At 61.3% G+C, this 14,893-nt stretch overlaps 1 protein-coding gene across 2 annotated transcripts in view; it reads right to left on the bottom strand.

Moving 5' to 3' along the window:
- DNAH17 (dynein axonemal heavy chain 17) overlaps positions 1–14,893 on the bottom strand; it is a 95,838-nt gene that overhangs the window by 40,478 nt on the left and 40,467 nt on the right. For both annotated transcript variants that reach the window (XM_025468164.3, XM_025468165.3), the window contains exons 27-44: positions 13,776–13,898; positions 12,332–12,679; positions 12,139–12,230; positions 11,707–11,833; positions 11,041–11,193; positions 9,572–9,697; positions 9,375–9,482; positions 8,622–8,753; positions 8,221–8,381; positions 7,758–7,914; positions 6,589–6,693; positions 5,487–5,644; positions 5,014–5,152; positions 4,673–4,900; positions 4,196–4,333; positions 3,149–3,281; positions 2,619–2,746; positions 1,822–1,970 (exon numbers count right to left, since the gene is read on the bottom strand). In XM_025468164.3, coding sequence (XP_025323949.3) covers positions 1,822–1,970; positions 2,619–2,746; positions 3,149–3,281; positions 4,196–4,333; positions 4,673–4,900; positions 5,014–5,152; positions 5,487–5,644; positions 6,589–6,693; positions 7,758–7,914; positions 8,221–8,381; positions 8,622–8,753; positions 9,375–9,482; positions 9,572–9,697; positions 11,041–11,193; positions 11,707–11,833; positions 12,139–12,230; positions 12,332–12,679; positions 13,776–13,898 — 2,705 coding nt within the window. The remainder of the gene's footprint in view (positions 1–1,821; positions 1,971–2,618; positions 2,747–3,148; positions 3,282–4,195; positions 4,334–4,672; positions 4,901–5,013; positions 5,153–5,486; positions 5,645–6,588; positions 6,694–7,757; positions 7,915–8,220; positions 8,382–8,621; positions 8,754–9,374; positions 9,483–9,571; positions 9,698–11,040; positions 11,194–11,706; positions 11,834–12,138; positions 12,231–12,331; positions 12,680–13,775; positions 13,899–14,893) is intronic.

The raw sequence follows: 14,893 nt of genomic DNA, 5'->3' as shown, positions 1-14,893 counted from the left end.
CCTGCCCTGGCGGCTCCGATCAGCACGGGGAATGGAGAGCTGATGCCTCTGTCCCCGCGCCCCGGACCGTCCACGAGGACAGCGCGGTCCTCTCCGCAGTCTGTGTGCTGCACCCCGAATACAGCAGGTTCTCCGAACGCAGCCCGGGTTGCAAACCTATACACAGACGCCGGTACCTGCCCTCTATTCTGAGGCTGTTTATGTCAAATTAAAAGTTCTGCTGTGGTTGGAGTCATCCGGCTCCTGCAGCTGTGCACGCTGCCTTTGATGGGAAGTGCAAGCCCAGCGAGACGTGCACTCGGAGGACGGAGGACGGAGGCCGAGCCGGTCTGGCTCCTGCCCGGCCCCCAGAGGCAGCCTTGCTTCACTTCCCGCTCTGGGGTGTGCAAGGCCGTCTCCGGCCTTGAGTCACTGCTGCCCCGTGGGAGGGCTGCCTTTCTCCTGGGGAGCCCCTGTGCTGGTCCCCTACCCTCTCCACTTCTCCCCCTCCTCATCCCCAAATAGCGGCTCTCTCTCTTGGTCCTTCCTCCAGGGCCCCAAGAATCGGGGCCTCAAGAACCGTGGCTGGTGCAGAGCCTGCCTCCAGGCTCTCTTTCCCACCCCACTGCTGCCCCTGAACCCCCCACGATCGCTCCTTGTTCCCATTGCCCTGTGTCAGCAGCTCCTGCCTCACCTGCCCACCCCGCAAACTCTCACATGTGGTGTAGTGGGCAGGATGCTGGCACCTGCAAGACATGTCCACCAGGACCTGTACGTGTGACCTTAGTTGGGACAGTGTCTTCGCAGACAGATGTAGTCAAGGTAAGGATCTCAAAATGAGATCATCCTGCATTAGGATGACTGTCCCTACAAGAAGAGGGTACTGAGGGGCACCTGGGTGGCTCAGCGGTTGAGCATCTGCCTTTAGCTCAGGGCGTGATCCTGGAGTCCCGGGATCGAGTCCCACATCGGGCTCCCTGCATGGAACCTGCTTCTCCAACTGCCTGTGTCTCTGCCTCTCTCTCTGTGTCTCTCATGAATAAATAAAATCTTAAAAAAAAAAAAAAAAAAAAGAAGAGGGTACTGAGGAAAGACCTCGAGAGAACAGAGATGGCCGCAGAGATCGGGTGAGGCATCCAGAAGCCAGGGGACGCCAAGGATGGCCTGGAGCCACCAGAAGCCGGGACAGAGGCCTGGGACACATTCTCTCTCAGGGCCTCTGGGAGGAACCAGCGCTGCCAACAGTTTGATTGTGGGTCTTGGGCCCCCAGAATCAATGTCAAGTCTTCTGTTCCTCACATCCTCCCTTCCCCACTGTCCCCCGTGGCTGCACATCGTCCAGCGCCTTGGGCACTCTCCTCTTCACGCCGGGAGGGGCCCCTGTGCGGGCCCCGCAGCCCGGTCCACACCAGCCCCTACCTGCCAAGAGCATCCTCAGGCTTCATGCTCCATCCACAGAGACCCGACCAGCGCCCGGACCCCTGAACCTCCCGCTCTCGCCCCACCCGTGCCCCGGCAAGACCGGTCCTCGCCTGACACGCTCCCCGGACTTTTTGTCTTCCTGGAAAACCGTCTCCCACCAGGCATCAGCCCGACTTCACCCCTCTTGGGATGACTTCCTGTCTCGGCCTCAGGGTTCCCGGCGCGTGGTGCCACGTGGGAGTCACCGCGCATCACGCCACACAGTTACACGGCGCTGTCTCATGCTTTCGCTGCCCCGACCCGGTGCGTGGGCAAAGCCCTGCCCGCAGTGTGCACCGAATCAATGACTACGTGCCCGCGCAGGCAGCTCTGGACCACCCCCAGCCTCGTCTGTCTCGGCCAGTTTGGAACCCGACTCACGGGTTCCACCCTAGATCCGCAGGGTTGATGTAAAGAATGCCGGCCCTGGAGACGGTGGCGGGGGTGGCTGTCCTCAGGTGGCTGATCTCGAACACCAGCCTCATGGTGCGGTTTAGGGGGATGCGCTCATTGCTGGCCAGCGTGAGGACCTAGGAGGGAGGCAGGCCTGTGGGTCTACGCGGCTCCGAATAAGGAGGAGGAAGTCCAGGACCTGTGCACCTGTGCCCGCCACCACCCAGCGCCCAGCCCACGTCCGCCCCCACCCACCCCCGGACAGCACAAGAGGCTCCGACATGTGCGCACAGTGTAGGCCGTCACTGTGATATTCACTTTGCTTTTAAAACCACGATCCTGCCCCTCCCTGGGAATTCCTGGGTTCCTGCTTCCATCTAAGTGAGAATCATTTTCTCAAGAAGCTTCTAGTTAATTCTGAGGGCTGTTTCTGCCTTCCCAGATATTAGATGTCCTGCCACGTTATGTCACATGCCAATTAGGCAAGGATGTTTTCCATATCTGCACTCTTCACCCACGCTGCTGCCCAAAAATATCTGAGATGGGGTGCGTGAGGCCCCGTGTCATATGATGCACACATCTCATGACGGGGGACTTTCCCTTGTTCATAGCTTTTGATGCAGAGTTCCAGACAGTCCCTCACTCTTCAAGTCCCAGTCTGGGGCAGGTCCTGTCTGTGTGTGCAGCAGGTGGGGACGTGCAGCACTTCCCATGAGCCCCCTGCCCTATGCTGGGCCATCACTATGGCTTCGGGGGTTAGCTCTGGAATCCAGGAGCCCTCGAACCTTGTTGTCATCCATGACGGTGTTGAGAGATTCAATCCACATAGGGTCTATGTCCCCATCCAGGACAATCCACTTGGGGCCATCATGAGTGATGTTGGCCAGGTCCCGCATTATGGTGGAGAAGAGGCCTGTGAGTGACAGGGATGGTGTGAGCAGGGCTGGTGCGAGTGAGCAGGGCTGGTGCGAGTGAGCAAAGATGGTGTGAGTGAGCAGAGCTGGTATGAGCCAAGGTGGTGCGAGTGAGCAGGGCTGGTATGAGTGAGCAGGGCTGGTGTGAGCAGAGCTGGTGCGAGTGAGCAGGGCTGGAGTGAGCTGAGCTGGTGCAAGTAAGGCTGGTGTGAACAAAGCTGGTGCAAGTGATCAGAGCTAGTATGAGCAGAGCTGGTGTGAATGAGCAGGACTGGTGCGAGTGAACAGGGCTGGTGTGAGCAGGGCTGGTGTGAACGGGGCCGGTGTGAGCTAGGGGGCCGGTGTGAGCAGGGCCGGCGTGAGCCTCCTCCGCGCAGCCTGCCCCGCCGCAGCCCCATTACCGTCTTTCCACTCCCTGGTGGCCGGGTTGATGATGCCAAACAGCTCATCGCAGGTGACGGCCTTGGGGTCCAGGTCCACGGCCACCGGCTTCCTCTTCATGTTCTGATAGGTCTTGTTGAGAGACTTGAGGACCTGGAGGGGGTCGCCGTTCACGCGGGGCCCGGGACCCGCTCCCGCACCCCCCCGGGGCGCCATCTGCCCGAGCACCCAAGGCCTCTCACGACCCGCGAGCAGAATTCCTGCCGCGGTCCCTTCTGCTTTGGTGACATGCGGGGGCATCTGCGTTCCCCAAACTCTAACGCGTAGGTGCCCCGGGGGCGACGCACCCCGACGCTCCTGTGTGTGGACGCGGAGTGCCGCGTGCCCGGGACCAGGGTAAGATGAGGGCAAATCCACCCTGGTCTCCTGAGCGGGGCGCAAGCTGCGCTCTTGGGGAGAATGGTGTCCTCCGCCCACAGATGAGGACTTCTAGGGACACTGAGGCCGTTGCACACGTACACATGCGTGTACAGACGTGAGAACACATACACAGCTACACGGTCCTTCGGAAGACTGGGTTCCTAGCCTCTGCCTGTTGAAAAGCTACTTGCTGCGTGTCCCCCGGTACCAGTCGTCAGAGGTGCCCTCGATCGCAGCCCAGCGGCCACCCAGCGCCCACCCTGCGGGCGTCCACTCGGCGCTGGCTGCCTGGGCATCTTCCGACGGTAGAGATGCACCCCTAAGACTGGCCATGGCCTCTGCTTCTCACGCGCCCAGGTAATGGCAGGGGCCAGGAGGGGCCAGGAGGGTGGGGGTGGGGCAGGGGACAGGAGGGGACAGGAGGGGGGTGGGGGCTGACCACAGAGGGCCGGGGGGCTGGTGTCCAGCGGGGAGGAGCAGGAGGAGAGGAGAACCAGGAGCAGGGCCTCATCAGTGGGACCAGGTCCCGGGGCTAGCTGCTCCCCACCCGCCCCCCGCCCCCGGGGGCAGGGAGGGGACAGAGGCCGAGTCTCTAGTGGTCTCCAGGGCCTTCAGAGGGATGGGGGTGTGGATGAGAGGGGACGTGCCTGAGACTTGCCACTGCCCGCGTTCCCGATGACAAACACCGAGTGCCGCACTTGGAGCAGCTCCTCAAGCTGCACGACCTTCAGGACAAAGCTGTCTTCCGCCTGCAGCTTGAGCTCCACGATGCTCTGCTTGATGATCTGGGGGAGGGGCGCACCCGGGAGGGGGCGCTGGGCACGCGTGTCGGGGCCGGGCAGTGTCCGGGAGGGGGCTCATGGGAGGCATGGTGGGGGAGCGGTGGCCTCTGGGGTGGACGTGTCCCCCCTGCTGCCGGTGATGCTGCTGAGCCTCTGTGCAGGGGATGGGTTTGCCGAAGCCCCCTGGCCCTCGGGACCCCGAGCCCCCCACCCCAGCGTCAAAAGAGGTGCGGGCCAGGGGTCGGTCGTTCGTGGCTTCGGGGCTGCCCGACGCAGCCTCCCGGCCCAGGGCCGCACCCGCCGGGGACGTGCCCACCCGACCGAGGGCCCGGCTGGCCCTACCTTTTCAAAGTTCAGGTCGCGTTTCCGAGGCACGTCCAGGGCGGGGAAGAGGTCCCCGATCAGCCCCATGAACACCGGCAGGTCGTCGGTCACGATCTTGGGGATGTTGAAGTCTCTGAGCGCCCTCATGAGCACCTGGTCCTCGGCGCGGCTGGGGTCGCCTCTCTTCAGGGAGCCGGCCACCACCAGCACGGACTTGATGGCCCGCAGGCCCCAGTCGTAATGGTCCTGGGGAGGGTGGGGGGGCGCGCCGTGAGGCCTTCCCATGCGGGCTGGGGTCGGAGGTGGGGGCCCAGCCTCGCGCCCCGAGGGCACCCCTCCCCCCCGCCCTCGGCGCACACCTGCTTCGACAGGAGCTCTTTGCACAAGGTATAGAGCGTGATGAACTTCCTGGCCAGCAGGCGGGCTTCCAGAAAGCCCTCGGCCACCAGCATGATCTCGCATATGAGCTCAAAGTCGGGGACGACCATGGCGCAGGGCCTGGGGGAGACAGCAGCTCTGCCTCGGGCTTCCCCCGCCCCCTCCCTCCATCCCGCCTCTCCTCAGCTAGGTGCACGCCTCCCCTGCCAGGAGGCCCACGGCGCCCGATTCTGGGGGCACCGGCCGGTCCCAGCACCCCGGGCCCTCTCCACCTCCCCTTGTTCCTCCTTGCCCTCTGCCCTCCTGTACCTGCTCTGCTCACTCTCCACCGATGGGTCCCCCCTGCCCTCCACCCCCAGGGGCAGGAACCCCCCGACCCAGGAGCCTCGTGTCCCCCCGGCCTCCTCCCTGGCTCCCGGCTCGCTCAGGCTTAGCGTCCCCTCTGCCCACACACCTGAACAAGGCCTTTAGGTTTTCGGGCAACTCGGTGCGTCCCGCGTACCCAGGGTTCATGGTGATGAAGAGCCCCACAGTGGGGATGAGACTTATCATCTCTCCCAGGAAACTGAAAGTTTTTTTCTTGGCCCGAATTGCATCTTGGACACATTTCACCTAAACGGGGGGCACACAGACGCGTCAGCGCGGGAGTGACCAGCTTCCGCAGGCCGGACCTTCGTTGGTGGTGGAGCGTGTGGCTGCCTGGCATCTCTTTCTTTTCCATTAAACTTAATCTTGAGACAAGGTTGACTCGCGCGCAGTTTTAGGCAGTCACCGAGGGGATGCCCCTGGGCCCCTGGCGTGCTCCCTGCCCGTGTCCCCCGGGAGCAACGTCCTGCACGACTGCGGTCAGGGGGCACTGCCGTCACTGCCAGGACCCCTCAGGTCCCCTTCCGTTGTCGTGCCCACTTCTCCTGCCCCCCGCCCCCCCCCACAACCACTGCTCTGCCCCAAATTCCTGTAATTCTCCACTTTGTGGATGCTGTCGTGGGGGGTGCAGGACACCATGTGAGATGAGCCCCATCACCCAGCTGGAGGCCGGGGAGGGTCCCGCTCCTGCACCGAGAGGGCCGCGGGGAGCACCCCCCAGCCACCCCCCGTATGTCCAACCGTCTTCAAGAACTCGGGCACTGGGTGAATTCTGAATCTCGGGCTCCTTGGCCCAACTGGATCCTCCGCTCCCGCTGGGCGCTGCCAGCCTGCGGCCACCACTGGAGGGCGCCCCACGACCACGGTTAAAGCCCGCCCTGGTCGCAAAGTCTGCATGTGAGCCAGATGGCCCCCTGCGGCAGGGGGCGCGGGCTGTCCCCCGCCGGAGACCAGGTCCCTGAAGCCCACGGGCGTATCCCCTCCCTCCCTGTCCTCCCAGCACCGCTGTCTCATGCATCCTTCGCCGACACCCGTCGCAAGGAGCTCCGTCCTTGCCTTGCGAGGAGGAGTAACCGTCCCGCGCCCGTAGCGGCGACATCCAGGACAGGGCTGGGGTGGGGCTCTCACGTCTGTGCCACACCACCCCTCACGGCACGGCGCGCCGGGGACCGCAGACCACAGGACCCTACCTGCACGGCGATCACCGACAAGACTTCCACGGAGATTCGGTTAAATTCATCGAAGCAGCCCCAGGCTCCAGTCTGAGCCAGGCCCTTGTAGATGTTTCCACAGGACTAGGAAGGGTGAGATGGGAGGAAGGGGCTCGGAGGGCCGGCCGGGTCCCGCCAGGAGCCCCACCTGCCCCTTCGGCTGGGTCACAGTTCACGGTCTGCTGACCGAGGGTCAGGCCGGCGCCCACTCCCCGGGGGGGCGGTTCGTGCCGCCGGGGATTGGCTGCCAGGAGGAGCCCAGCCTTGCCCCGGGACCCCTCTGGGTGGGGGCCTCCCTGGCCCCCGAGCTGGACGGTCGGACAAGTGCATTCGTGTAAAATTAGGAACTTTTCTCGTGCAACCAGGGAGGGGCCTTCTCTCTAAGATGGGGGGGGGGGTGTGTGTGTGCATGTGAGATTTCCTTCTAGACGGTTGTGTGGTCTCCGGTCCTCAGCTGGGCGATGAGGATTCTCCAGTGTCTCCATGGGGGAGTCCAGGTGAGTGGTTAAAGTCCTCCTGGGATGATTTTCTGAACATCAGAGGCTGGTGTGGTCTGTGGTCTTGACCCAGAGGAGGGGCAGCTGGCCCCACCTCAGCCTCAGGGTTTGGGCCATGGGGCTCACATGCGGGTGGGGAGGGGATGCGAGGCCTCCTGCAGGCCCGGGCTCCTGACCCCAGGCCCACCCCCCGCCCTCCCACAGAGGCTGCCCTGTGGACCCCAGGAGTCCCCGTGACACCACGCTGCATGGTCTCCAGGGGCCACTGGGGCCTGGCTTGTCCCCTGGCTCCCTCTGCAGCCTGCCTGGACTCACTTTCACCCAGAAACCCCACACCGGACACCACAGAGGTGCTCACTCTGTCCCTGGAGAGAGTGTGGAACGGACGCTGGGAGGAGGTTACCTTCAAGGGCGGGACAGGACATTCGGGGCTGGGTTCGTGGACCCTGGGAGCTGCTTCTAGACACATTGGCACGTCCATGAGGCCCCAGCATCCCGGGGGCCCCAGACCGCTGGCAGGGACACAACCGCTCAGCCCGACCCCAGGGTGGACACTGGCTGCAAACTGATGCCTCCTGCCCCAGGTCACCTGGTGTCCAGGCGTCTAGAACACGCCACATACAGCACCCCCACCCCCCGGGTGGGGCGTACCTTGTAGTCCATCTGCTCTGAGCAGTTGAAGACGTACACCATGGTGCCCAGGGCCCTGCCCAGATCCTTGGTCGTCTCCGTCTTGCCCGTCCCGGCAGGGCCAGCGGGGGCTCCGCCCATGATCAGGTGCAGCGACTGGGTCAAGGTTATGTAGCACCTGCGAGGGGCCTCTGATTATCCCGTGTGCGCGGACCCCAGGGCCATCCCTTCCCTTCCACGCGCGCTGCGTGGACATCACACCCACGGGGCGCCAGGGAGGCACGAGGGCCAGGCTGCGGGAGTACGTGAGGTGGATTCAGGAGACAGCACCCCCGCGGTGCCGGCCCCCAGAGAGGCTGAGCAACTCCCCACGACCACACCGCTAGTGTCGGGGTGACATAAGAACACGGCACCGAGGCCAGGTGCCTGGCAGGGGCAGGGGGGAGTCTGGACCCTGGCCAAGGCGGCCGGCGCGTGCCCTCACCTGTCCGTGAGCGGCGTGATGACCAGCCGCGGCGTGTTGCCCAGGTACTCGTACGAGTACTGGATTTGGGCGTCACAGATGTTGGCAAAGCAGTGCCTCTTCTCTTCGTCCCAGCGGTGCCGGAGCTGGGACTGCCAGGTGAAGGCCTGCGCGCTCTCCACCTGCGGGCGGGGCGGGAGCGTGGGAGCCACACCCGGGGCAGGCCCTCCTCGTCCGCCCTCCTCGTCCGCCCTCCCGCCTGGCTGCTCACCAGGGCTGAGTCTTGGAGAGGGCCGGGGCCGGGGCCGTGGCTGTCGCCAGGAACTCAGTCGCCTCCCAGGGGAGAGGCCCCTACGCGGGTTAGGGTCCCCCCCCAACGCCAGATCCCGACCCGATTCCCGGCCCTTCCCGGGGGCTCGTGCCTTGGCCGTGATCATTTTGGCGACCACGTCCCGGGCATGCACGTCGATGGTGCAGATGGTCATGATCTTCATCCTGTCGCCCGCACTGAGGTTTCCGATGAGCAGGGTGATGAGCGCGTTTAGCTGGCTGATCTGAGGAGCAGCGGCACCTTGGCTGGGACGTCTTGTGCAGCCGGCGACACGCCCCCACCCCCCACCCCGCCTCTGCCCCGGCCCCCGCCCCCACCCCCACGCGGGACCCTGGGAACTCAGGGCTGGGCAGGAAGACCGTCACCCTCTCATTTACAAAAATGAGGCACACAACAGGTTCTCAGCATCCCCCAACGGGGGGGGGGGGGGTGTGAGCTGCCGAGCCGCCCCATGGGACACCTGGGAGCCTGTGGGGATGACAGCGTGTGGGAAAAGCTGCCACCACAGGAAGGTGGTGCGTGTGAAGCAAAACGGGATTTGAAAGCCACGCGGGTAGTTTGTATTTGCGTTTGGATCAATGGTACATGCACACGGGTTAGAAGCCTACGTGACGGTGTGACAGTGGTCGTATCTGGGTGGTGGCATTACGCGTAGCTTTTCCTTCCTTAGTATTTCCAGAGTGGTTGCCTTCGGGCAGAACCCCCCGGGGGTGGGGGGTGGGGGGGCGGTGGCCAAGATCCGGCCGCTCTGGACCGACGGACAGGAAGCGCGGCAACCCCGAGGCCCAGCCGCAGAGAGGAGGCCTCTGTGGGCCGAGCCCGTGACACGCGCCGCACCGCGCACCTGCTTCTTGTTGTAATCCTTGATGGCGTTCTCATAGCCTTCCTCCAGCCTCGCGAACGCCAGGCCCACCTCCGTGGTCCACCAGATCTGGGTGCACGTGAGCGCGACCTGAAACAGACAGGCGCCACCTCCCACGCGACAGTCCCCGCCGGCACGTGGCTGCTCTCCGTCGCGGCCGCCCCCGCCCAGCCCCGCACCTGCGCCGGGTAATCGAAGATCCACTGCTCCCTCGGCTTTTCCTCGTATGTCACGACGGCTTCCGGAATCTCGTGGCGCAGCGTGGCGCACATGCGGTCCAGCACGCGGTTCAGCCAGACCTCCACCTGGGGACGGGAGCCACACTGACGCCACCGGCCCCGAGCGCCGCCGTTTGCCCTCGCTGTCGTCCCCGGGGTCGAAGGGTCAGGGTTTTCGTGGAGCAGTAAGAGCGACCCACTGAAAAATGAGGTTGGGCAGCCGGGTGGTGGCCCTCACGACCTGTCGTGCTGGCGTTCGTGTGTGCAGCGCTATAGTTCTAGGCGGACAAGGGAGGGGACCCAGAGAAAATTCTAGAAGAGAAGACAGGCTACGTCTGAGCCCCTGAGGCGCTGCTGACGTTGGGAGACGCGGCATCTGTCCTCTCGAGTCCCCGGCGGGTTCTGGGCTGCTCCTCGGGTGCCTGGTCTCAGCGTCCGGGTCGGTCACGTGGGGACGAACTTGCAGACCAGCCACCTTTGTATTTTAAAATACGAACCCTCAGCTAGTCACTACCGGTTGGGGGAAAAGCCAAGCAGGATAATCGGCTTGGTTTTTCTTTTCAGCTGTGAACACAGTGCGGTGGCCTGCGGTGGCGTCTGCAGGGAGCTAAGCGCAGGGAGCGGGTCTCGACACACGGCGATGACGGGGCTCGTCCCGGCGCCCACCAGCCCCGTCCACGCAGAGCAAACCAGCCCGGAGCTCTCGGTGCCCACGCTTCTGAAGCTCGAGTTTTCTGCATGAGATTTTCCTTTTGTCCCCAGCTGACTTCTCTCCAAATTACATGTCGCTTAGGATAATGTCAACATCCGGGCACCTGGGTGGCTCAGTGCTTGATCCTGGGTCCCGGGATCAAGTCCCCCATCGGGGTCCCCTCGGAGAACCCGCTTCTCCCTCTGCCTGTGTCTCTGCCTCTCTCTGTGTCTCTCATGAATAAATAAGTTAAAATCTTTTTTTTTTTTTTTTAAAGGACAAAAGGATAATGTCAAAGTCGATTTGGCTGCTGAGTTGGTGGTGAGATGGGGAGAGGTGTCGTGGAGATGTTGTCAGTGGCAGGAGGCAGCCTCGCGGGCAGCTGGGGAAGGGACGGGGCGGCTTGGGGTGAGGAGACCTCTCTGGTAAGTCAGAGCCCTAAATAAAGCCCGTTATTCTGAACAGGGGTTAGAACTCGGTGGTTCCTTGGCAAGGGTGCAGCGGCCTCCTCCCCTCCCCTCCTTCTCTCTCTGTGCTTTTCTCAAGACTCGGCCCAGACCGCGCAGGTCACGCTGTGCTGGAAATTCTATATGGAAGCAGTCCAAGCGCTTGTCGGATCGAGGGACAGTCACGGGCTGGGGTGGCCGCGGCGACACCCCTGCCAGAGCACGAGTGGCTTCCTCCGACAGCCACTGCGCGGTCGCCCACTGTCACCCTGGACGTGCCCCCCGGCACTCACCTGCCCTGAGAGGTCACACTCCTGGTCGAAGTCCACATACTCGTCCTCCTTGCTGAACATCCCCAGGCCGAACTTGAGAGGCTTCTCCTCCTCATCCAGGCGAAACTTGAGTTTACACAGGCTGTCGAACAGCTTGGCCAGGTGGCGGCTCACCTGGGGAGGGGCGGGGGAGGGGGGCGCCGAGTCTGTAAGCCCCTCAGAGGGGGCGTGCGGGTGGCTTTTCCTCAGGTGGTTTTAAGGGTCTTTCTGTCCCAGGCCCTGGGCCTGTTTTCCCTGGGCCACCCCGTGCATCCCTCCTGGTGCGTCCTGCAAGTTTATGATTCAAATAAAATAGAGTGTCTTCCCTTCGCCTAGTTAGTTAACCCCTCTCTCTTTTCAGCAGAGCCTCCTCTTGGCTTCTGGGGCCCTGGATCCGTGGTGCATCACCAAGTCCCTGGCATTTAACCCATTTTCCAGATGAGGAAAACGAGGCACGGAGGCTCTCTGTCATGGCAGGACCCCCGGTGGTTTCTGGCGTGGATGACCCTGTGGAGGTGGTACAGGGACATCCACGCACATGCCTCCCACCGGCCAGGGCTAGCCAGACATCTGCTCATCTGGGGGTGAGCATGGGGCCACCTGCGGAGGGGAGGCGGCCTATCCTTCAAAATAGCAGGGGCCACCTACCTCCACGGGGTCATTTCCGTTGGAGAGGATGTCCAGGAGGTCAGCCGAGGAGACAAAGTAGAACCTCGGGAAAGCCAGTCTTTTGGTCTCTAAATACTCCGCCAAGGCCTTTTCGCACACAGCCAAGCTAGGAGGAGGGAGGAACCGAGGCTGTCCAGGCCTTCTGCAGCCCATCCTGCCCGCGCTGGGCGACAGCCCTGGAGGCACCTGTCTGTTGTTCACAGCCCCGGTTTAATTCAGACCTTCGAATCTGACACGCCGTGCGGGCATCCCTCTGAGGCTGGAGACACGCTGTGTGGCCAGTGTGACACCATGTGGCCCAGAGCACGAGCTCCCAGGGAGGAGAGTTTGCCCTGTCCTGGGCGGCGGGGGCTGATGGCTCAGGTCCCTGCTGCCAGGACACATCTCACCTGGACAGGTGTGGGGACCCACCTTTTCTTCAGGTTCTCAAGTTTGTCGTAGAGACCGGGTTTGTTGGTGGCTTCCACCACGTTGGGCGTTTTCACCGCTTCTTCCATCAGGGCCTGGAAGGAGCCAGGCCCCCCAGGATGTTAGTGGCCGTGTTTTCTCTGGCGTAGTAGCCATTTCTGAAAATGCCCAGGGGGAGGGAGAAGGCTCTGCTCACCTTGAACTCCAGGTCAATGTCGTCAAAGCGCTTGGAGTCCTCCGGTAGCTGGGCACGGATGTCTTCAGAACCGATGAAGATGCTCTCCAGGTGGCTCCAGGTCCTCTGGACCTCAAACCAGATGGAGATGACCGAGTCCGCCGTGGACAGCTTCTGCTGCCAGCTTGTCACCTCCTTCAGGAAGTGGGACAGGTACTTGGACATCATCAGGTTCTGCAGCTGCACCTGGTTGTCCTCCAGAGTCTCCACCAGCACCTCGTCTGACTTGAGCATCATGGTGCCCGTGCGTGGGTGTGGCTCATGCTCAAACTCCATGGTGGACCACGTGGCATCTAGGGCTTTCAGCACCTTTCGGGGGACACGGAAACTACGTCACTCGGCGTCTGGCATGAAGGGCTGAGAAGGACCCGGAATGAAGCCCTGCTTTGAGAAATCCAGAACATTCATACCAACACCATCGACAATTGCCAAAAGGTGGAAACGACCCAAATGTCTGTCAACAGATGAACAGAAAAAATGGACGGGTCATCAGAATACAGTTCAGCCATAAAAAGGAATGAAGCTCTGACTCAGGCTCCCACCCGGATGGACCTTGACGACATTACGCCGCATGAAGGAAGCCAGATAGGCAAGGCCATCTCTTGTGTGATTCCATTTATATGAAATGTCCAGAATCGGCAAGTCCGTAGGGACAGAAAGGTTAGTGGGTGCCTAGAGGTGGGATGGGGATATATGGGAAAATGGCAGGTTTCTAGAGGGAATGGCTTGCTTTTTGAGTTGGTGAAAATGCTCTCACATTGAATAATTCTACCCTGTGATGGTCGCTCACATCTGTGAATATGCTAAAAGCCACTGAATTGGACACGTTAAATGAATGAACCATATGGTATGTGAATTACAGCTCAATCAGGCTGTTAAAAAAAAAAAGCAGGCGGCGGGGGGGGGGGGGGGGGAGAAGAAAGCCAAAATGTGATGACTCACACTCACCAAACAGGTGAGGGGAGAGATTTGAATTGCAGAAGGAGCCCTCCCGTGTTTCCCTGCGTCCTGAGACTGCCCCAGCCGGTGGCGCATCATCCACTCTGATGGCCAGTCCTCCTGCCTTCCCTCCTTCGGCCTCTTCTCCAAAGTCACAAACAAGGGTGCTCCACGAGAGGAGAGAGTTTGGGGCATTTTTAAATGTGCGTACGACTGCACACAGGGGACAGGGCCATATTCCTTTTTTCAGTAATAAATTCTGGAACTACTTTACAAGATTTCTGTCATGGTTTAGTTATGAAAAGTCCACTGATCTTTGTTTTTGCGTTAAGTGACCACCGGACCCTACAAGAAATGAGATGCTCATAGGTGCTGGGCTCATGGGTTCACTTCAGCATCATCCCATACAGAACACATTTGGGTGTCGATAAAAAAAATAAAAACAAACAAACAAACAAAAAAACACCTTTTCCATCCCAGACTCTTTCACAGACTTGTCAACGATATTTCGGACCTCGTCCTCATATTTGTGAAGGTTCAGCTGCAGTAAATCTGCCAGCGTGGTCTCATCTGACATTTCAAATTTCACCTGGGGGAGGAATAGGCATGTTCATGTAAGGTCATTTGTACTGGACACTGTCTTTGTCCTTGGTGGAGAGGCCAGTTAGTGAGTAATCCGGGCCACAAGGGGGGCTCTGCGTCACCCTTTACTGGCTCCATGACTTGGGTGAGTTACTTCCCTAAGACTCGCCTTTCCTCCGGGTAACACTGTGTAATAGTAGAGCCCACCTGTAGTGGTTTGAAGTGTTTCTCCCAAATTCCTGTCCACCCAGACCTCAGAATGTGATCTTATTTGGAAATAGGGTCTTTGCAGATATTAAGGATCTTGAGATGAGCGCCCCTGGATCGTCTGCGTGCGCCCTAAATGACAGCAGTCCTTGCAAGAGAAGGGGGCGCGGATTTGAAATGCAGAAGAAAGCCACGCGGTCGCCGAGACAGCGTCTGGAGGGAAACTGCCACAAGCCAAGGGATGCCCGGGGCCACCACAGGCTGGAGGAGGCAGGGAAGGACTGTCCCCAAGAGCCTTCAGAGGGAGGGACCCCTGCCCACACCTTGATTTCAGACTTCCAGCCACAGAGCCATTAAAGAAAACACGTCTGTGGTTTTAAGACCCGAGATTGTGGTTCTCTGTAGCGGCAGCCCCAGGTGCTAATGCACCCGCTCAGGAATTAACGCTACCGATGCTGTGTTCATAGCGGGCACAGCTGACCAGGTGCTGGCATAGTGCCGCCCAGTCCTCACACCCCTTCCTCTCTCCCTCGCCTATATTCTCGTTGTCACGTAGACATTTCCGAGCACCGGTCCTGAGCCCCCGCGGAAACTGGCTTAACTAACTGATACAATCGAGCGTCTCTCAATCACACTGGGGAGAACACCTGCCTGGGTTTCACTAAGTCCTCGGCTGGGACACTTTAGTTGCTTCCTGATCACCAGCTGGGGGTCTCTCCCGGGGCGCCCCGCTGGGACACATGGGTTGGCCAGCGGTCTGGAAAAGCTGTGGTCTCAGTACTCAGGACTGCAGAC

The sequence above is a fragment of the Canis lupus genome, chromosome 9, assembly GCF_003254725.2.
Source record: "Canis lupus dingo isolate Sandy chromosome 9, ASM325472v2, whole genome shotgun sequence".
NCBI classification, from domain to species: Eukaryota; Metazoa; Chordata; class Mammalia; order Carnivora; family Canidae; genus Canis; species Canis lupus.
Note: the sequence above shows the minus strand (reverse complement) of the source record. Positions and strands in the feature narration are given on the sequence as shown.